General features: G+C 31.6%; 2 protein-coding genes across 2 annotated transcripts; one reads left to right on the top strand and one right to left on the bottom strand.

Moving 5' to 3' along the window:
• Positions 1-7,266: 7,266 nt before the first annotated feature.
• On the top strand, positions 7,267-8,372 carry CIAPIN1 (Cytokine induced apoptosis inhibitor 1). Its single transcript, XM_961265.4, has 4 exons — positions 7,267-7,477; positions 7,528-7,887; positions 7,933-8,063; positions 8,194-8,372. The coding sequence occupies exons 1-4, from the start codon at positions 7,354-7,356 to the stop codon at positions 8,305-8,307; spliced, it is 729 nt and encodes a 242-aa protein (XP_966358.1). The 5' UTR covers positions 7,267-7,353; the 3' UTR covers positions 8,308-8,372.
• Positions 8,373-8,398: 26 nt separating this feature from the next.
• On the bottom strand, positions 8,399-19,162 carry LOC654964 (uncharacterized). Its single transcript, XM_015982720.2, has 6 exons — positions 18,895-19,162; positions 18,358-18,558; positions 15,684-16,008; positions 11,938-12,089; positions 11,693-11,890; positions 8,399-8,779 (listed from the first exon to the last, which is right to left on the bottom strand). Exons 1-6 carry the CDS (start codon positions 19,033-19,035, stop codon positions 8,444-8,446), a joined length of 1,353 nt encoding a protein of 450 aa, XP_015838206.2. The 5' UTR covers positions 19,036-19,162; the 3' UTR covers positions 8,399-8,443.
• Positions 19,163-19,705: the final 543 nt, after the last annotated feature.

The following is a 19,705-nucleotide window of genomic DNA, read 5'->3' as shown; positions in this document are numbered from 1 at the left end:
GAGTGACACATTTTAAATACAGTAACTATAAATAAAATAAAACACTCAAATAATTAATTGCCACGTAATAATTTTGTCTTTAATTTCAATGAATGAAAGTGGCTGCTCCAAATTTAATGCAAATAAACATTTTTTTGGTTTCATTTTTATTATTATTTTTTTTAATGCTACAAACGGTAGCCAACGAGGAAGCGATATGAAGGTAGGTGTATTTTATTGCTGTGTCGTATTTATTTATTTCACAAACCAATAATTTCATAAAACTTAATTGCAATTAAAATCTTTAAATGCGGTGTTGAAAAGTGATATTTTGAGTGACACATTTTAAATACAGTAACTATAAATAAAATAAAACACTCAAATAATTAATTGCCACGTAATAATTTTGTCTTTAATTTCAATGAATGAAAGTGGCTGCTCAAAATTTAATGCAAATAAACATTTTTTTGGTTTCATTTTTATTATTATTTTTTTTAATGCTACAAACGGTAGCCAACGAGGAAGCGATATGAAGGTAGGTGTATTTTATTGCTGTGTCGTATTTATTTATTTCACAAACCAATAATTTCATAAAACTTAAATGCAATTAAAATCTTTAAATGCGGTGTTGAAAAGTGATATTTTGAGTGACACATTTTAAATACAGTAACTATAAATAAAATAAAACACTCAAATAATTTATTGCCACGTAATTTTGTCTTTAATTTCAATGAATGAAAGTGGCTGCTCAAAATTTAATGCAAATAAACATTTTTTTGGTTTCATTTTTATTATTATTTTTTTTAATGCTACAAACGGTAGCCAACGAGGAAGCGATATGAAGGTAGGTGTATTTTATTGCTGTGTCGTATTTATTTATTTCACAAACCAATAATTTCATAAAACTTAATTGCAATTAAAATCTTTAAATGCGGTGTTGAAAAGTGATATTTTGAGTGACACATTTTAAATACAGTAACTATAAATAAAATAAAACACTCAAATAATTAATTGCCACGTAATAATTTTGTCTTTAATTTCAATGAATGAAAGTGGCTGCTCAAAATTTAATGCAAATAAACATTTTTTTGGTTTTATTTTTATTATTATTTTTTTTAATGCTACAAACGGTAGCCAACGTGGAAGCGATATGAAGGTAGGTGTATTTTATTGCTGTGTCGTATTTATTTATTTCACAAACCAATAATTTCATAAAACTTAATTGCAATTAAAATCTTTAAATGCGGTGTTGAAAAGTGATATTTTGAGTGACACATTTTAAATACAGTAACTATAAATAAAATAAAACACTCAAATAATTTATTGCCACGTAATTTTGTCTTTAATTTCAATGAATGAAAGTGGCTGCTCAAAATTTAATGCAAATAAACATTTTTTTGGTTTCATTTTTATTATTATTTTTTTTAATGCTACAAACGGTAGCCAACGTGGAAGCGATATGAAGGTAGGTGTATTTTATTGCTGTGTCGTATTTATTTATTTCACAAACCAATAATTTCATAAAACTTAATTGCAATTAAAATCTTTAAATGCGGTGTTGAAAAGTGATATTTTGAGTGACACATTTTAAATACAGTAACTATAAATAAAATAAAACACTCATATAATTAATTGCCACGTAATAATTTTGTCTTTAATTTCAATGAATGAAAGTGGCTGCTCCAAATTTAATGCAAATAAACATTTTTTTGGTTTCATTTTTATTATTATTTTTTTTAATGCTACAAACGGTAGCCAACGTGGAAGCGATATGAAGGTAGGTGTATTTTATTGCTGTGTCGTATTTATTTATTTCACAAACCAATAATTTCATAAAACTTAATTGCAATTAAAATCTTTAAATGCGGTGTTGAAAAGTGATATTTTGAGTGACACATTTTAAATACAGTAACTATAAATAAAATAAAACACTCAAATAATTAATTGCCACGTAATAATTTTGTCTTTAATTTCAATGAATGAAAGTGGCTGCTCAAAATTTAATGCAAATAAACATTTTTTTGGTTTTATTTTTATTATTATTTTTTTTAATGCTACAAACGGTAGCCAACGAGGAAGCGATATGAAGGTAGGTGTATTTTATTGCTGTGTCGTATTTATTTATTTCACAAACCAATAATTTCATAAAACTTAATTGCAATTAAAATCTTTAAATGCGGTGTTGAAAAGTGATATTTTGAGTGACACATTTTAAATACAGTAACTATAAATAAAATAAAACACTCATATAATTAATTGCCACGTAATAATTTTGTCTTTAATTTCAATGAATGAAAGTGGCTGCTCCAAATTTAATGCAAATAAACATTTTTTTGGTTTCATTTTTATTATTATTTTTTTTAATGCTACAAACGGTAGCCAACGTGGAAGCGATATGAAGGTAGGTGTATTTTATTGCTGTGTCGTATTTATTTATTTCACAAACCAATAATTTCATAAAACTTAATTGCAATTAAAATCTTTAAATGCGGTGTTGAAAAGTGATATTTTGAGTGACACATTTTAAATACAGTAACTATAAATAAAATAAAACACTCATATAATTAATTGCCACGTAATAATTTTGTCTTTAATTTCAATGAATGAAAGTGGCTGCTCCAAATTTAATGCAAATAAACATTTTTTTGGTTTCATTTTTATTATTATTTTTTTTAATGCTACAAACGGTAGCCAACGTGGAAGCGATATGAAGGTAGGTGTATTTTATTGCTGTGTCGTATTTATTTATTTCACAAACCAATAATTTCATAAAACTTAATTGCAATTAAAATCTTTAAATGCGGTGTTGAAAAGTGATATTTTGAGTGACACATTTTAAATACAGTAACTATAAATAAAATAAAACACTCAAATAATTAATTGCCACGTAATAATTTTGTCTTTAATTTCAATGAATGAAAGTGGCTGCTCAAAATTTAATGCAAATAAACATTTTTTTGGTTTCATTTTTATTATTATTTTTTTTAATGCTACAAACGGTAGCCAACGTGGAAGCGATATGACGGTAGGTGTATTTTATTGCTGTGTCGTATTTATTTATTTCACAAACCAATAATTTCAAACGTATTGTGTATTTTTTATTTTGTTTAATATTGACAAACGTTGCTTGTTGTAACTTTCATGCAAATAAAGATTTTTATTGGTGTTGTTTTAATTTTTTAAATGTCTTGCTACAAACAGTAGCCAACGCAGAAGCCATATGAAGGTAGGTGCATTTTTTTGCGTTTTATCTTGTGATTTGTTGATTTAATAGCTTGTGTGCCATATATTATACCGTATTGTGTATCCTTTATTCTGTATAATATTTATTAAAGTCGCTTGTTGTAACTTTCCTACAAATTAATTTTTTTGTTGGTTGTGTTTTTAATTTATTTTTTAGGTTTTGCTACAAATGGTAGCAGATGCAGTATAAAGGTAAGAGCATTTATTTAACGCCAAGTGAAAAAGCTTTGATTTTTGTGTACTATTTTTTCATTTCACAAACCAATAATTCCTTTATTCCTTTCATTTGAAATAATCATTGTTTACCTCATCCTTATATCCTTTTTTCCTGGCAAGAATGCTCTAAACCTCCACGTGGTTCTTGCTGGACAAATTAGTTATTAGCTAATTTGACCCTTTAGAGCAATCCTTCAATATAATATGTATTCTTGATTGTTTTTTACACCCTTTAAGTTATGTCGCTTTTTGTAATTTTCATGCAAATAAAGATTTTTTAATGGTGTTGTTTTTAATTTCTTTTTATTGTTTTGCTACAAACAGTAGCCAACGTGGAAGCCATAAAGGTAGGTGCATTTTTTCCCTTCAATTTATCTGTGGTATTGAATTTCTTATAGTTTGAGTGCCACATATTATGTTGTATTGTGTGTTTTTTATTTTGTATAATATTGATAACATGTAACTTTTATGCAAATAAAGATTTTTTTAATGGTGTTGTTTTTAATTTCTTTTTATTGTTTTGCTACAAATAGTAGCCAACGCAGAAGCCATAAATGTAGGTGCATTTTATTTTTGTCACGTATTTTTTTTTATTTCCAATAATTACCAATAATTCTTTTATTTCCCTCATTTTCTAATAATCATTGTTTACCTCATCCTTATATCCTTTTTTCCTGGCAAGAATGCTCTAAACCTCCACGTGGTTCTTGCTGGACAAGTTAGTTATTAATTTGACTAATTAGAGCAATCCTTAAATACGATTTTTTTTTAAATTCGTTAAGATCCTAAGGGTCGTTTGTCCGAACATGATCTTTGTACAGTCAAAGGCCCTATTAGAGGGCTTGATTTCCTACAAAAATTAAGAAAATTGCAGGATATAAAAGGGATGAAAAGAAAATAAAGTTTTCGAAATAGGGAAATTTTATAGAATCTTTAAAAATTCATTAAGGTCTCAAGGGGTGTTTGTCCGAACATGAATTTTTTACAGTCCAAGATGCAATCGGAGGGCTTAATCTCTTGCAAAAATTAAGAAAATTGCGGGATATAAAAGGGGTGAAAAAAAATAACGCTTGCAAAATAGGAAAATCTTAAAGAATCTTAAAAAATTCATAAGGTCCCAAAGGGTGTTTGTTCAAACATGATTTTTTCACAGTCGAAGGCCCTATCGAAGGGCTTAATCTCCTGCAAAAATAAAGAAAATTGCAGGATTTAAAGGGTGTGAAAAAAATCGGTTTGCAGTGCTTCAATATAAGAATAAAAAATTCAGAAATTAAATGCAGTCAAGTTTTAATTTTTAATAGAAACACATTACAATGGTCAAAAGATGATTTAGAGTCCGCAAAATGACAAATCGTCCACGGTGGTAGGAGTGCGCAGAGACGAAAACTCGTCACGGACGAGTCCAATCTTTAAATTAAAGGTGTTGGTAGAAAACAGTGGCGTGGCGTGGCGTGGCCCTACATCTGTAGGGAATTCGTCTTAAAGTTTAACATTTCAATATTACCAGTTATAGTAAAGATACCAGTAGAAACATTTTTTGCAATAAACGCGTTTTTACTCTTTACTCATTGTGTATTTTTATTTATTCGACCTCTCTGCTTTGTATTTCTAGGAAATCAACGTGTATTAGCATTAGATATGATTTTTACTATTTCATCTTGCTATTATTGAATAGAGGAAATAGTAACTACTACAAATTATAAATCTCAAACCCTTCTTGATCATGGAATAGTTTTTTGCTACGCCACTGCTCAATCTCCCCACTCGATGAAGTACGCATTGGCTCCGCCTATCGTGGTCGTTTACGGAGTTTCCGAGCTCTATTTCGATCGAGAAGTGCAACTGTGAGGCCATAAAACATAAAAGTAAGTACACCTGCCATACTTACATTATTTTCTATTTAAGTAAAATAATTTGGTAATAAATTTAAAACCAAAATGTGTATGAAATATGAACGCGAAGAGGTCTTTGGACTTTTTATCTCTTCGCATTCCTGTGATCCTGGTACGAAATCCGTTTTAAAAATATTTGCAATTTTTACCGAAAATTTTTGAAACAGAATGTGTATTAGGATCACATGAACGCGAAGAGGTCTTTAGACTTTTTATCTCTTCGCATTCCTGTGATCCTGGTACGAAATCCGTTTTAAAAATATTTGCAATTTTTACCGAAAATTTTTGAAACAGAATGTGTATTAGGATCACATGAACGCGAAGAGGTCTTGGACTTTTTACCTCTTCGCATTTCAAAACAGAATGTGTATTAAGATTACACGAATGCGAAGAGGTCTTTACAATTTTTATCTCTTCGCATTTCTGTGATCCTGGTACCAAATCCGTTTTAAAAATTTTTGCAATTTTTAGAAAAAATAATAAATTGACAGTGTATATAGGCAACCAATTATACAGAAGTTTAAAAAACTGGTTTTGAAAATATTTTGAACCTAAATGGTTATTAGGATTACACAAAGGCAAAGGAGATCTTCGCACTTTGTTTTTTGTTTGTATTTTAATATTTCCATAATAAAATCTATTTGAAAAATTTTAATTTTTGGCGCTTGTTAGATTTAGCGGTTTCACGTTCTTAGAAAATGTAATTAAATAATTTTGCAACAATTTTAAACCAAAATAAGTACTAACATCGCAGAAACATACTAACTTTTGAAAACTTTACCATAATTTTGGTTTAAAATTATTTTGCAATTTTAGTACTTGTTAACCTTAGCGCCCTGCGGGTTTTGTTCTTATACGCAATTTCAACTAAAACGATTGAAATAATTTAAACTAAAATGTGTATTAGGATTATAGGAACGCAACAAGGTTTTTACATTTGGTTAATTCCTTTGTTTCCTTCTGAAAACCTGGTTTAAAAATTTTTTAATTTCAATTTAATTGTATTTTGTATGCAACCAACTATATAGGAATGACTATTCAGTATGCCTATCTCTACCAAAATTTAATCAAAAAAATTACCAAATGTTTTATTACGCTAAAGCTACAATTTACATTTAAACAACACAAAAACAAAAAAGTTTATACACTATACTGTAATTCCAGCTCAAAATCTATTTTAAAATCTTAGCTCATTTTACTTTTAGCGTTCTAGCGGTTTCGCGCTTAGAAGAAAGTTGCCCTTAAATTATTTTGCAATAATTTAAGCCATAATGTATATTTGGATAACAGGAACAACTTAAGTCTCTACATTTTGCAACTCTCCGTGCTTTTTTTGATTCTAGATAATTTTTTAATAAAACTGGTAATTTTATTGCATTGTTGTATGCAACCAATTATATATCGGATACTTAAAATAAAATGCACCTACCTTTGTGTAGCTTCTGCGTTGGCTACTGTTTGTAGCAAAACATTAAAAAAGAAATAAAAACAACACCAATACAAAATCTTTATTTACATGAAAGTTACAACAAGGGACGTTTATCAGTATTGTACAAAATAAAGAATACACAATACGTTTCAGTATGTGGCACTCAAATTATTAATTTCAACACCTCAGTAGATAAATGCACCTACCTTCCTTCATATGGCTTCTGCGTTGGCTACAGTTTGTAGCAAGACATTAAAAATAAAAACAAAACCAATAAAAAAGCTTTATTTGCATTAAATTTAGAGCAAGCCACTTTCATCGATTGAAATTAAAGGCAAAATTAATACGTGGCAATAAATTGTTTGAGTGTTTTATTTCATTTATAGTCAGGAGATGTTCTATGCAAGTGAGCGTAACAGCTTATTGATGTTTTTAGAATGATTACGATTATTTTGATAATTTTCCTGGTGTGAACGTGGCTATTAAATTCTCAGTTAAAGGAAATCGCTCGTGCGCACTTTAGCGCGCACAAAAGCCATCAAAATAGTTCAAATTGCAGGAGCCAAGTGAATTTTCCATTTACTAAATTACACGATGGAAGTGTTAAACTTAAAAGAGGGTGAAACGGTACTAGCGGTATGTGAAGAGGGTACAAAATCACTCTCAGACACCACCCTTAACACTATCACAAACCTCAAATCACCAAATGAGTTATCAGGTATGACTCAACAAAGTTTTCGTCACAAAAGCACTTAGTTTCGTACTTAGGACTCACCGAGAACTCCAACGACTCGATTCTGGTCGAACTGCCCCAGGAACAACTAACAGAGTCCTTAACCAAACAATTGTTCAAGTTGTGCAAACCTGGGGGCCAACTGTGCATCCACAAGGTTAAAGACTTTGACACTCTTGAGCTCAGCTTGAAAACTAGTGGGTTTACAAACGTCCGTAATGAAAACAACTGGCTGCTTTCAAATAAACCAAAATACGAAATTGGCTCTTCTGCCAAACTTAACCTTAAAAAACCGGTATGGAAATTGGATGATGCCGATGAGGGTGAAACTATAGACCCCGATAATTTGCTCGATGATGAGGATTTGAAGAAACCAGACCCTTCGTCACTTAGAGGTACCTTAAATTGTGAATTATTGGGTGTTTATTGCCAAGTTTTAGTTTGTGGTACCACTGGTAAACGCAAGGCTTGCAAAGACTGCTCGTGTGGCCTTGCGGACGAACTCGCACAGGAGGCAAAGGCCGGGCAGCTTGTGGACACAACTGACGCCCCAAAATCGTCCTGTGGCAACGTAAGTTTCAGAAAATTAATTTTTAGTACAACTATTTAAAAAGAGTTGTTCATCAAGTCGACTGTCACTTATGACAGGATTGACAATGCCAGCTAAGCGGCAATTTTGAAAATTCGAATAAATTTTTCAGTGCTACTTGGGGGACGCCTTCCGGTGCGCGAGCTGCCCTTATCTGGGAATGCCGGCCTTCAAGCCGGGCGAAAAGATCCAACTCAGTGACAGTCTTTTGAAGGCAGATATTTAATTGATTCCACATCCAGCATATGTATAAATATTCTATTAATAAAAGCGTTAAATAAATTAATCAAATGTATAATATCACGAGAAACATAAGACCAGTTTGAGGTTCCTTTTAATTCTTGTATTCACACATAGAAAGTTTATTCACAGAAGTCTTTGGTTCGAGGTCGTCCTAGCTTGAGTTCGACCAAAGCGTCGAGTTTGTTGAGACCCACGCCGTTTGTTTCTTCGTAGAAGGGAAGATTCTTGCAGGTTCGGTACCACGTGGAAAGATGGGGGTACTTTTCCGTTGATATGGGGGTTATTATGGTGGCTGTACTGATCGTTGCAACGCAACATAAGTCAGCCACCGTTAGGTTTGGACCAATTAAGTAGTTCTTGTTTTGTAGAAATTTATCTAAAAATTTGTAAGATTCCGTAATTGCACTTATTCTTTTCGTCGATATTTCTTTATCGTTCTCCACTACGATGGAATCCTGGAAAGAAAACAAAATTAATAGCCCTATTGATCAAATGAAAAAAAATTGGAAACGAATTTAACGTGTTCTTGCACAAATTGCTCTCCTGAAGCAAACACAAAAGGTCACAACCGGAGGGAATAGAGATTTTAACGTTAAGCAACGACGAGGATTTAGTACACGCGGGAATACTTGTGTATTTATGTCACAAAGCCATTTGAAGCTACAGTTCAGCAATCGGGAATACTGCATTAGACATGGTAAATCTAAATGAAAATGTAGTCAAGAAGTTTTCAAAAATTGTATGAACGTATTCACGATTTTATTGAAGACAGTGGTCAATAACTCCTGTGAAATAACAGGAAATTCACATGTGACATGTTGTTGATACTTTACACTTCGAATTATATCTGTAATATTTACCTAATTGTGCAATCAAATTGTATAGTAAGTATTCGTTTTTTCAAACGTTTAAAAAAACTATGAGGAAAGCTCTTTGCTATAAAGATAAAATAAAAAGGTAAGTATAAACCGAGGTAATAAACCCTTTTTGTCTGAGTAATTATTTATAGACAAAAATGCAATTCCGCACCACATTTCAGTTTCTCCTTCAATAATGTTTTATTTTACGTTCCATTAGTAATCAACTAATAATACAGTGAAATCTCCGATACGCGGATTTTTTTTTGGAGGCGTCCTCTTAAGATAAATAATAGATACAAACTAAATTAATTATTAAAGAGTTAATAAAGCATGGTACTATTTGGTACAATAACAATATTTATCAATTATTTCTGAAAAAAAATCTATAATGTTTCTTAAAAATTTTCTCCATCAATATTAGCAGATTCGCCTGAAATGTACTTAAAATTTATATGATGACGAATTCATACTTTCCTAGCGCCACCATTCAGCTACCTTAAAAATCTAATTTTTGTATGTCTCGACAAACTCCTTAACTTTCATCAGTCGGTCATTGAAATAAACTTCGCTTTTAAAAAATGTTTTCACTTCCATGCCATTTCTCCACCAATTCGCCTTTACTTTTAATCTTCCTCTTTCTCATTTCTTTATAAATATTGTACACTCGGTTTATTTTGGTCCAGAAAATATATTTTTTTCTTTAAACAAAAAACGCTTTCTTAGTCTTAATTACCACGATAACGCTGAATAAAAAATCAAAATAAAAATTATGTACTAACGAATGCATACTCGTATAGACACCGTAAAACCTACTACAAGGAAAAACTAGTGCTATAATACTAGTGGGAATAACACGTAACTTTAATCTCTTCATGGAATACTGTCCGCTTAAAGGAGAGATTTTATTTTCAAGTATTACAATCGCATTGTCCACGTCCGTTTAAAAGAAAAACTATACTATTTAAAATACGTCAGCTGAAATAACAAACAAAAAAGTCCGTTTGTCAGAGGGGTCCGTTAATAGGAGGTGTCCGCTAAAAGAGATGTACCGCAAATACATGTATTTCTATTAACTGGGAGAGAATTATGAAAACTTCCTAAAATGTTCGTCATCTTAATGCGTTTAATTTCCCAAAAACAAATACGTTAACATCAATAAATATTTATTAAAAATATGTAAATTAAATTCTAAATTATTTTAATCACGTGAGCTGACCTTAAAGCAAAGCCTCCCTGGATTTTGTTCTTCATATATTGCAATATGGTGCTTAGTCCATAAACACAATACATTTTCTGTAAAATAAAATAAGCATAGATAAATTGTGTCCGTCCATTGATTTGAAATTCGGGAAAAAAAAGCTCAGTTATTTTTTTATTATGCAAATGTCGATAAATGTATAAGTATGTGTGTATTGTACTGCATTTTTTTAAGTGAGTACTTTCTGTACTTCAAAAACTATTAAACGTATTTTCATAAACTTGTGAAAGATATTTTTATTTCTAGTTTCCGGTAGCTTACCTACAATTTGTAACAAAGGTAAAGAAAGTTTGGCTAAAGGTAAGGATTTTTGGAAAATTTTTCAAACGACCCAAAAGTAAATTGTTGTTACCTAAGCCGATAATTTCAAGTCTAATGGAAAAATGTTGATAAATAACACCTCCACAGACGTAAGCCTGGTAAATCGAGTGAGCAAGAGAAAATTTACAACTCCCACATTAAAAATAACCGCAATCAATTAAAACCGAAACTTCATACATAAATTATAATCATGATCTTCTCCAACGATCAGATTTGCAAAAAAATTCCACAAATTTTAAGTTTCTTTGTGAATCATTTGTGAAAACTGAAATTATACGAAATAATAACAAATAATAACATTTGTGTTAATTTATTTTCGTCTGTTAATTAAATTCAATAAGTTACACACGAACAAATATTTTAAAATACGGCGAAAATACAAACAGTGCTGTTCTTGAACGCTTATTTTAAAAAACTGACGGCAATCAATGTTCCTTTAACGTAATATATGTCGTCAATAAATCGTATCAAAAGATTTACAGTCGTTAAAGTATTGGAGTTTACGGTCTAACAGTTGAGATTTGGTGTAAAAAAATTTCGAAACAGCTTTGCTCTTTAAGCCACGTTCATGAAATTTTCAGTCTTGGCCACGTTTTTATTTAGACGATAGATACATCACTCTGCGGCGCGTTTTATTTTAACTTCAAGCATTAATTTTGCACTTTTTTGAAATTTGGAGAGCGCTCAAATACCGTACCGAAATAGCAAATTTCTCTCTGTTTTTTACATAAAGATTATCAACTTCCTGACCACTTTCAAACTTTTTGTTGTTTACAATCATCGCAACTTTTGCAAAACAAACTTCGGAACGGGATGAACTGTTGAGTGGGCGTTGAATGCATGCACCGAATGAAGCGAACAATCACACCCACGTGCTAAATTTGCACACATATTCCCTGAATAGGCGACAATTTTAAGACAATACTTACGATAATGCTATTGACTCTAGGAAACAAGACGCCTGAATCGAAATGTAAAAACTGATCAACTAGAGCTCTCGGTTTCGTCTCTTTGGGGTAGAGCTCATCGGAGGAGTGCTGTCCGACGAGATAGCCCACAATCGCGTGGCTGTCCCAGATGGTAAAGTCACCATCGAGCAACGTGGGCACCGTGTGATGGGGGTTTATCTGCAAAAAAAATTAAAATTTCCGCAAAGCCCGGCCGTGGGTCTCACCTGGAGGAGCTGCGGGTCGGGGTCCTTGCCGTAGAGGTGGACCTCCTGGAGGTGGAGTCGCGCCCCGATGGCGCCCGCCGTCATCAGCACGGCCCTGCTCTGGGGGCTCATGTCATTGTAGTAGAGCTTGGCCATTGCTTGACGTAGCGCTGCTCACTTGCCACTCATTTCAGTCATGCATGGTCGGGCCGGCCTTGGTGCGAACGACACTTAAAAACATGCCAAATGTGAACGTCCGTGAGCAACGACAATAGACGGAATCGACGACGACGACGCTCAAGTGTGACATCACATCACACAACGAGGATCGGATGCATTCTGCGAACGAACGCTCGATTTCTGCCAAGAAATCAATAACTGTCCTGTCCTGCACCAACTGTTGCTTTCAGTCTTTCGGTCGGGGCATTTGCCTCGCAGGAGCGCAGGAACGGATCGGGGGTTTCAGGACGGGCGGGCGTGACGACAATTTCATTTTAGGGGAAAAATTGTTGTAACGAAGCTAAATAAATATTTCAAAACAAAGTGAACACTCATTTGTATTTACTGTATGGTTTATGTCAGGCGCCATGGGGATTTTATTAGGGAAGGTCGGCAGTTTACAGAGAAATGGCCAATAAAAATCGATCTCCAGCGCTTGGTTTTGGATGTAGAAGTGGTTTCTTATTGGCTTACAACCGTTTAACCAATAGTTTTCAGTCTGAAGGCAAAAGAATGCAAAAACCTGTCCATATCCTGATTATACCCATTCTAAAAAGCTACGAAATTTAGCCATTTCCTTTTGTATTTTACAGCCGTTTAAGTAACATTTTGAAACTTATTTACAGAATAAGTTTTTTTGCTCGAGTTGCAGTCTTAAAGTACGATCAATGCTTCAGAAAAAAATTCTGAAAACTGAAAAAAAAATTACTGCTCACAAGATTTTCCTATTTTTTTAAAATGATTCCTTCAATTTTGTACAGCCATTTCCTGCGGTTTACCTTTGGTCTTTGAGCATTGTTTCCAATCAACAATGAGTGTTAGAGAGAAAATAAAAAACATGTGATCATTTGAATTTATGATTAGAATAAGCTTTAATAGTTTTTAATTTAATTGCACGAAAACTACGATTATGAAAATTATAATAAATTAATTAAGAGTCAAATATTAAAGCCTAGAATGGTAATATTTAATTAGAATATAATTTTTTTTACACAGTTTGCATTAGATTATCAATTACTAACAAAAAACTAATTAAACTAATTTTAAATTTAAATGATCGCATAGTATTTTTGACCCTGCAGTGTTAATAAAATGTTAATTGTTAATAAAATCACTCGTTTTAACGTGAAATTGTACTGGAAAGTGAAAAATCGGCTCAGCCCTTAAGATTCTTCCCCTTAATTCTGGTTCTGTTTCTATTTGTTTAAAGCTCTAGTGCAAAACGTGATATTTCTCAACTCGAATTAGAAAGATAAGTTGAGTTTCTATTATTCTTTCAAGTCAAAATAAAAGTTTTTGTTGTGATTTTATTTCAGAACTTTGCTAAGTACATATATCAATTCTCTAGAAGTTAGGAGAATTATCTCAAGTATTGCATTTTTACATAAATTACTAAACAACAAGATTGACTTGTATTGCTCTTGTTAATAAGATAATTTTTCTGGTTCCTAGAATTAACTCACGGCATCCCATGACTTTTTACAGTTGCAGTTGTAATACGAATGTTCTATTAAAATCACCTTTACATGTAATGTGTAGTAATTTTAACAAAATTAGCAGTAGTTGTGATATTCATTTTCATTCATTTAATTACATTAAAAATCATATAATTAGTTACTTTAGTGGCTAGGTAAAATTTAATTTTAGTTCTTGTTTCTTAATTTATTATTATAGTATTATTATTAGTTTGTTTTAGTTTATTTAAATTATTAGTTTTTGCTTGCAGCACGATCATTAAGTTTAAGTTTATTTTCTGTAATTGGGTGTTTCACCTGTTGAAAATAAAATAAAATAAATATTAAAATAAATATTAAATATTAAATATTAAAATATTAAAATATCTTGTTACCAATCACTCCCTCTGCAAGTTGGAAGTGCAGCTGCTTTTTTTAGATCAAATAAAAGACAAAGAGTATTTTTTTTGAAAAGTAAAAACCATAAAAAATCGACTCTCTGTCATTTACAACTTACTTGCAGTGCTTTCATTTCAAAACTGGAAAGTCTTAATAACTTTTGACAAACACTATAATATTTTCGAGGATATTTTCAACCAAATAAAAAAAAAAATTGGGAGAATTTGGGTTGATTGGGATTCCAAGGAAAAAGTTCAAAATCAATATTAGTTACATTTAGGACCGGTTTTTAAACAACACTAATCACATTTGTTTAATTTGGTCACGTGATCAGTTAATCACGCATTTAACTTAATGACGAAGAAAGCATTGTTAAAATTTAATTCTTTGTTAAAATCACGCATTTAATTGCGAATTCCATAAATTAATTCGCTATAACCACCCTTACATTAAAATTTCAAATAGCACCTGCTAGTTTTTAAATTTTTTTGGAAAAGTGGTAACATGCATATCTTACCGTAGGAAATTGTAGATTGATTTTTGAGTTAGGGGTGGTTTTATTTTTTAAAGTTTTTGGTCTCAGTATCACCTTGATTTTAAAGTAATTCAATATAAACAAAAAACATGTTATTTTTTATTGCGAGAGAAGAGTTAAAAACCAACATTAATTTTACTTTACGTTTCATCCCCTAGTCGCTAGCGACTCTGACTGAAATTTTAAACAGCCTAGTTTTTCAAAAGTCAGAAAAAAACTTTAACTAACTTGGTATATGTAGTAAGAGATAAAAAAGTTATCAGTTTGCTTCAGAATTAGAAGTAATATATTTTTTAAACAAAGCCAGGTCGATTAACGTTGCGAGAGGGGAATTCAGAACCAATACAACTTATATTTTAGGTTTAAATTATTACACTACAGAGTTCACCACAGTTTATTTTAATAAACTAATTCTGTCGTTTCGTTTAAGAGTTTAGGGGTGGTTTTATTACAAAAACTAAAGTCCCAGTGATATTTAACAGTCTTATGCCAATCTGAAGTAATAAGGTCGATAAGATTTGTTCCCACGGCTATAAAAATGTTTATAAAAATAAGGGATGTTATGTAAAGCGTTTTTTTTCAACCCTATACCGTAGCACAGACCGTGGCAACTCGAGTCATCACATTTTTTATCTAAATCTACAATTTTTTCCCATCTTTCTAAAAATTTTCGAAAAAGTAAAGAGTGCTATTTAAAATTTTAGGACAGTACGTTTTGCAGTTTTGTCCTTTAAATTTATTTAAAGACCGATTATTGTTTTATTTTTTTTTTCTATAGTATGTCCCATGGATAAACCAAAAACGGGCACAAAATTTCCCGTCCTCTCCTCAACTATTGAGTTGTAATTTTCCGCTAAATTGAAAACCCTCCCTCTCCCACAAAACCATTCAATTTTCCTTTTGATTACTTCATATTTCTTCCGGTCGCCAAAAAAGCGATGTGATGATCAGTCAGCTATAACCCTAATACCCCTCTGCAGAGGACGAGACAGCAAAACTAATTCCTCGCTGTCCATCCTTGTTTTAATTAATCCCGACACAACTTCGGACGTTTCACTCACTCGATACGTGAAAGTGTTTGTCTCAATCACTCTCCACTTTTAATTTTAACTCTCGAGGAATGCAAAATAAAAAACAAGTGTGCAACTTCACATTTTATCTTGTCGAATTTTGTCGCACAATGTTTTTGCTTTTAATGAGATTTGTGAACGCATCTAGACCCTCCTGGTTCGCTTCTTTGTAGAAGGGTAGAGCTTCAAGTCGGTTCCACCAGTCGAAAATTTTCGGAAACCTGTTGGAGGCTAAAGGAAGGACTGCGTTTGCACTACTGACAGTGGTGACAAGACTGAAATCGGCAATGGTTAACTTATCGCCACAGGCGTATTTGTTCGTTTCGAGGATCGTCTCCAGGAGGGTTAAGCCCTGGAGCAGAGCGTCGGCCTTGTCTTTGGCCACAGTTTTGGCACCGCCTCGCAAAATGGGGCCCTGGAAAACAACAATCAATTGACTGCAATTTTAATGCACTTCCACTTTATTGCCCTATCTTTTAGACGAAAAAAGGTGTACTTAAAAGGTTGCATTCACTCCAAATGAGAATAAAAATACGAGTATACAGGCTGTTCTGTCTAAAGCGTCTAAATATTAGAAGTATTGGGAGTTTTAATAATAATAATAATAATAATAATAAAAATCTTCTGATTAAATAAAATTCTGATGAATATTTAATAAAAAATCGAAACGTCGCGAAAAATATAAATTGTAATTACTCCCTGCCCTAAATAACTAAAATCTTTCCTGATTAAAATTTACGCTAATTTTTATAACTCTAGTTCAGCGGTTCCCAAAATTTGGAACTTTAATTTCAGAACGATTTTTTCTAGCAACCTTTAAATTTTTACTGTATAAGATATCAAAATTTTTCAAATTTAAATTCAATTAATTTATTTGGTTTAACGGAAGGGAAAGCAAAATTTTGAACAGAATCGTTCATTCAATGAAAAATGTTTGTCAAACTGTACAAAAATATCTGTGGCTAGTAAGGAATTTTCGGCAATATGTCAAAGAAAACTAACATAACTTGAAAATTATCACAGACAGGTAAAGGGAATACTAACACAGATCGTTGCAAAATTGAATTATTTTCCACTTAATGAAATAAAAATTAGGGCATTCATTTTAAAAAAACTGACTTGTAGCTTGTAGAACTTCTTCAAAAATAAAAATTTTGAATTTTTTTCCAATTTTAAACAAACTAAAGGAACGATATAGCCATTCCTTTTTGATTGTCCAAATACGATCTGTAAAACTCTAAAAATGGCAAAATTACCGATGTTTGGTCCAAATTCAAAAACTTTCGAAAACGGCTAATTTTAGGTATAGCGAAAGCTGATGAAACTCCCCTTAAAGTAACTCAAAAAATCCAAAAAACACAGTAAAAAACATAGTAAAAAATGTCATTATCATAACTTCTTAATAGCAATTAAATAATAAACTTTAAGATTTTAATGTATTGTAGCATGTTTTGGTCACAAAACATTTTTTCCTCAATTCTTATTGTTTTATTTTCCATTTTTATAAATTGAAGTAGTCCAATGATGCCACAAAAAGTTTAAATTGTTACATTTCTAATGCCTGTCAGTGTATTTTAAACATGGTTTAAAAATGGTGGATGCGCCGGGGTTCTATTTTTCACGTTGTAATAATGTAACGATTTTATAAGCTTGAATGTAATTTCCTAATAAACTCAAATAAATATATAAAAGCCGAAGTTTAAGTGAGTTTAAGATTATAATGTATTGTAGCATTTTTTTGTCACAAAACATTTTTTCCTCAATTCTTATTGTTTTATTTTGCATTTTTATAAGTTTAGTTAGTCCAATGATGCCACAAAAAGTTTAAATTGTTACATTTTTAAGGCCTGTCAGTGTATTTTAAACATGGTTTAAAAATGGTGGATGCGCCGGGTTTCTATTTTTCAAGTTGTAATAATGTAACGATTTTATAAGCTTGAATGTAATTTCCTAATAAACTCAAATAAATATATAAAAGCCGAAGTTTAAGTGAGTTTAAGATTTTAGTCTATTGTAGCATTTTTTTGTCACAAAACATTTTTTCCTCAATTCTTATTGTTTTATTTTGCACTTTTATAAATTTAATTAGTCCAATAATGCCACAAAAAGTTTAAATTGTTACATTTTTAATGCCTGTCAGTGTATTTTAAACATGGTTTAAAAATGGTGGATGCGCCGGGTTTCTATTTTTCAAGTTGTAATAATGTAACGATTTTATAAGCTTGAATGTAATTTCCTAATAAACTCAAATAAATATATAAAAACCAAAGTTTAAGTGAGTTTAAGATTTTAATGTATTGTAGCATTTTTTTGTCACAAAACATTTTTTCCTCAATTCTTATTGTTTTATTTTGCATTTTTATAAATTTAATTAGTCCAATAATGCCACAAAAAGTTTAAATTGTTACATTTCTAATGCCTGTCAGTGTATTTTAAACACGGTTTAAAAATGGTGGATGCGCCGGGTTTCTATTTTTCAAGTTGTAATAATGTCACGATTTTATAAACTTGAATCTTATTTCTTAATAAACCAAAATAAATATATAAAATCGGAAGTTTAAGTGAGTTTAAGTCCAAAATTTCGCTTGATTGTGTTAAACTTGATTTAATAAAAATGTGAAGTAATTATTTCGCTACACTTGTATTATTCGGATTGGTTCAGATAAATGTCATTATGATAACTTCCAATATTAGAGGGAACAGCCTAACACACCACTTTTCATCTAAAAGAGTATTTTACTAAGTATTATTGGCTAATGATTACCGTAATCGCCGAAAGCCTTGCGCTCAGTACGTTTGAATCAAAGTGCAGCCTTTGGCTGACGATGGCCTTTTGTTGCAAGTCTTTGGGGTAGAGAGAATCATCCGTTGCGTACTTTTCGACAAGATACGCATTAATTGCATGACTGTCACAAAGTGTGAAAGATCCATCTTGAAGCGTCGGCACGGTGTGAAAGGGATTAAGCTACAAGTGATTTAATTGACATGAAATTGATTTCATCTTTCGGCAACACATCAAAAACGCTACAATTTCTATACATTCAAAAAGTAAATAAATCCCCGATCCAATAACACAAATTCGTTTGATTTCAAGCCAATTTGCCTCGCAGGTATTTCTGTTTGCCGATATTTCGTCAAATACATGGTATTCAAACGAGAGTTTAATGTCGGGACGCTGTTTGTTATTAATGAAGGATTAAAACATGGAGCGATCGATAATGCCCGTAAAAAATTTAATCAAGGGAGATAGAATCACTTTGGGTGTGACTGTATTTGCTGCGGAAATTGGTCTGGGACTTACCTGAAGAAACTCGGTAGTGAGATGTTCTTGTGCGCTTAGATTTATTGGGACAAGTTCGACGTCAATGCCCAAGGCGTTAATTGTCAAAAGGGACGCCCGGCATGGGGGGCTTACTGATGTGTAGTACAGTTTTAGGGACATGATCGAATAACTACCGGATTATCTGGAGTTTGCACAAGGTGGAAAAATTGTTTTATAGCAGAGATAATGGCTTATCAGATTTTGGTTGCATGGAGGTTATCAGATTTATTATTTTTTAGGTGATGTCTCCGGGATAAGTACCTAAATACTGATTATAGTTGATTTTAATTTCAGATTTGCAAATACTGTTCACATAATGTAGTCCACGTATTTATCAGATAAACTCTATTAACTCACTAGCAATGTATTGTTTTGACCATGCGATAAAATTACTACTTGTAATTAATAGAACAGGTGAAATTATCTGGCATCGATGTTCAAGTGTTTATAGTTTATATCCATTTTATGTATCTATTAATATCGATTAAATACCATACAACTTATAATCAATTTGTTTTTAAATGATTATCATCTAGTTAACTTTGAAATAGGTTTACATGTAAAAAAATTGTGCCGCTCTGTTCAATTAAATTCTCTGTCATAAATGTCAAAACTGTCAGTTGTGAAATTCATAAATTGTCAATAAATTAATTTTAAAAATTTCGTTAAAATGCAACTAAATTGTTACACTGTGCAAAAAAACACTTACTGTCGAAGCTTATTTCCGAACTGGAGACTTAATAAATGGAGAATGGTAATATTCGGTGTCTAAATGCCTGTCATTAATTCT

Source organism: Tribolium castaneum, chromosome 1, assembly GCF_031307605.1.
Source record: "Tribolium castaneum strain GA2 chromosome 1, icTriCast1.1, whole genome shotgun sequence".
NCBI lineage: Eukaryota > Metazoa > Arthropoda > Insecta > Coleoptera > Tenebrionidae > Tribolium > Tribolium castaneum.
Note: the sequence above shows the minus strand (reverse complement) of the source record. Positions and strands in the feature narration are given on the sequence as shown.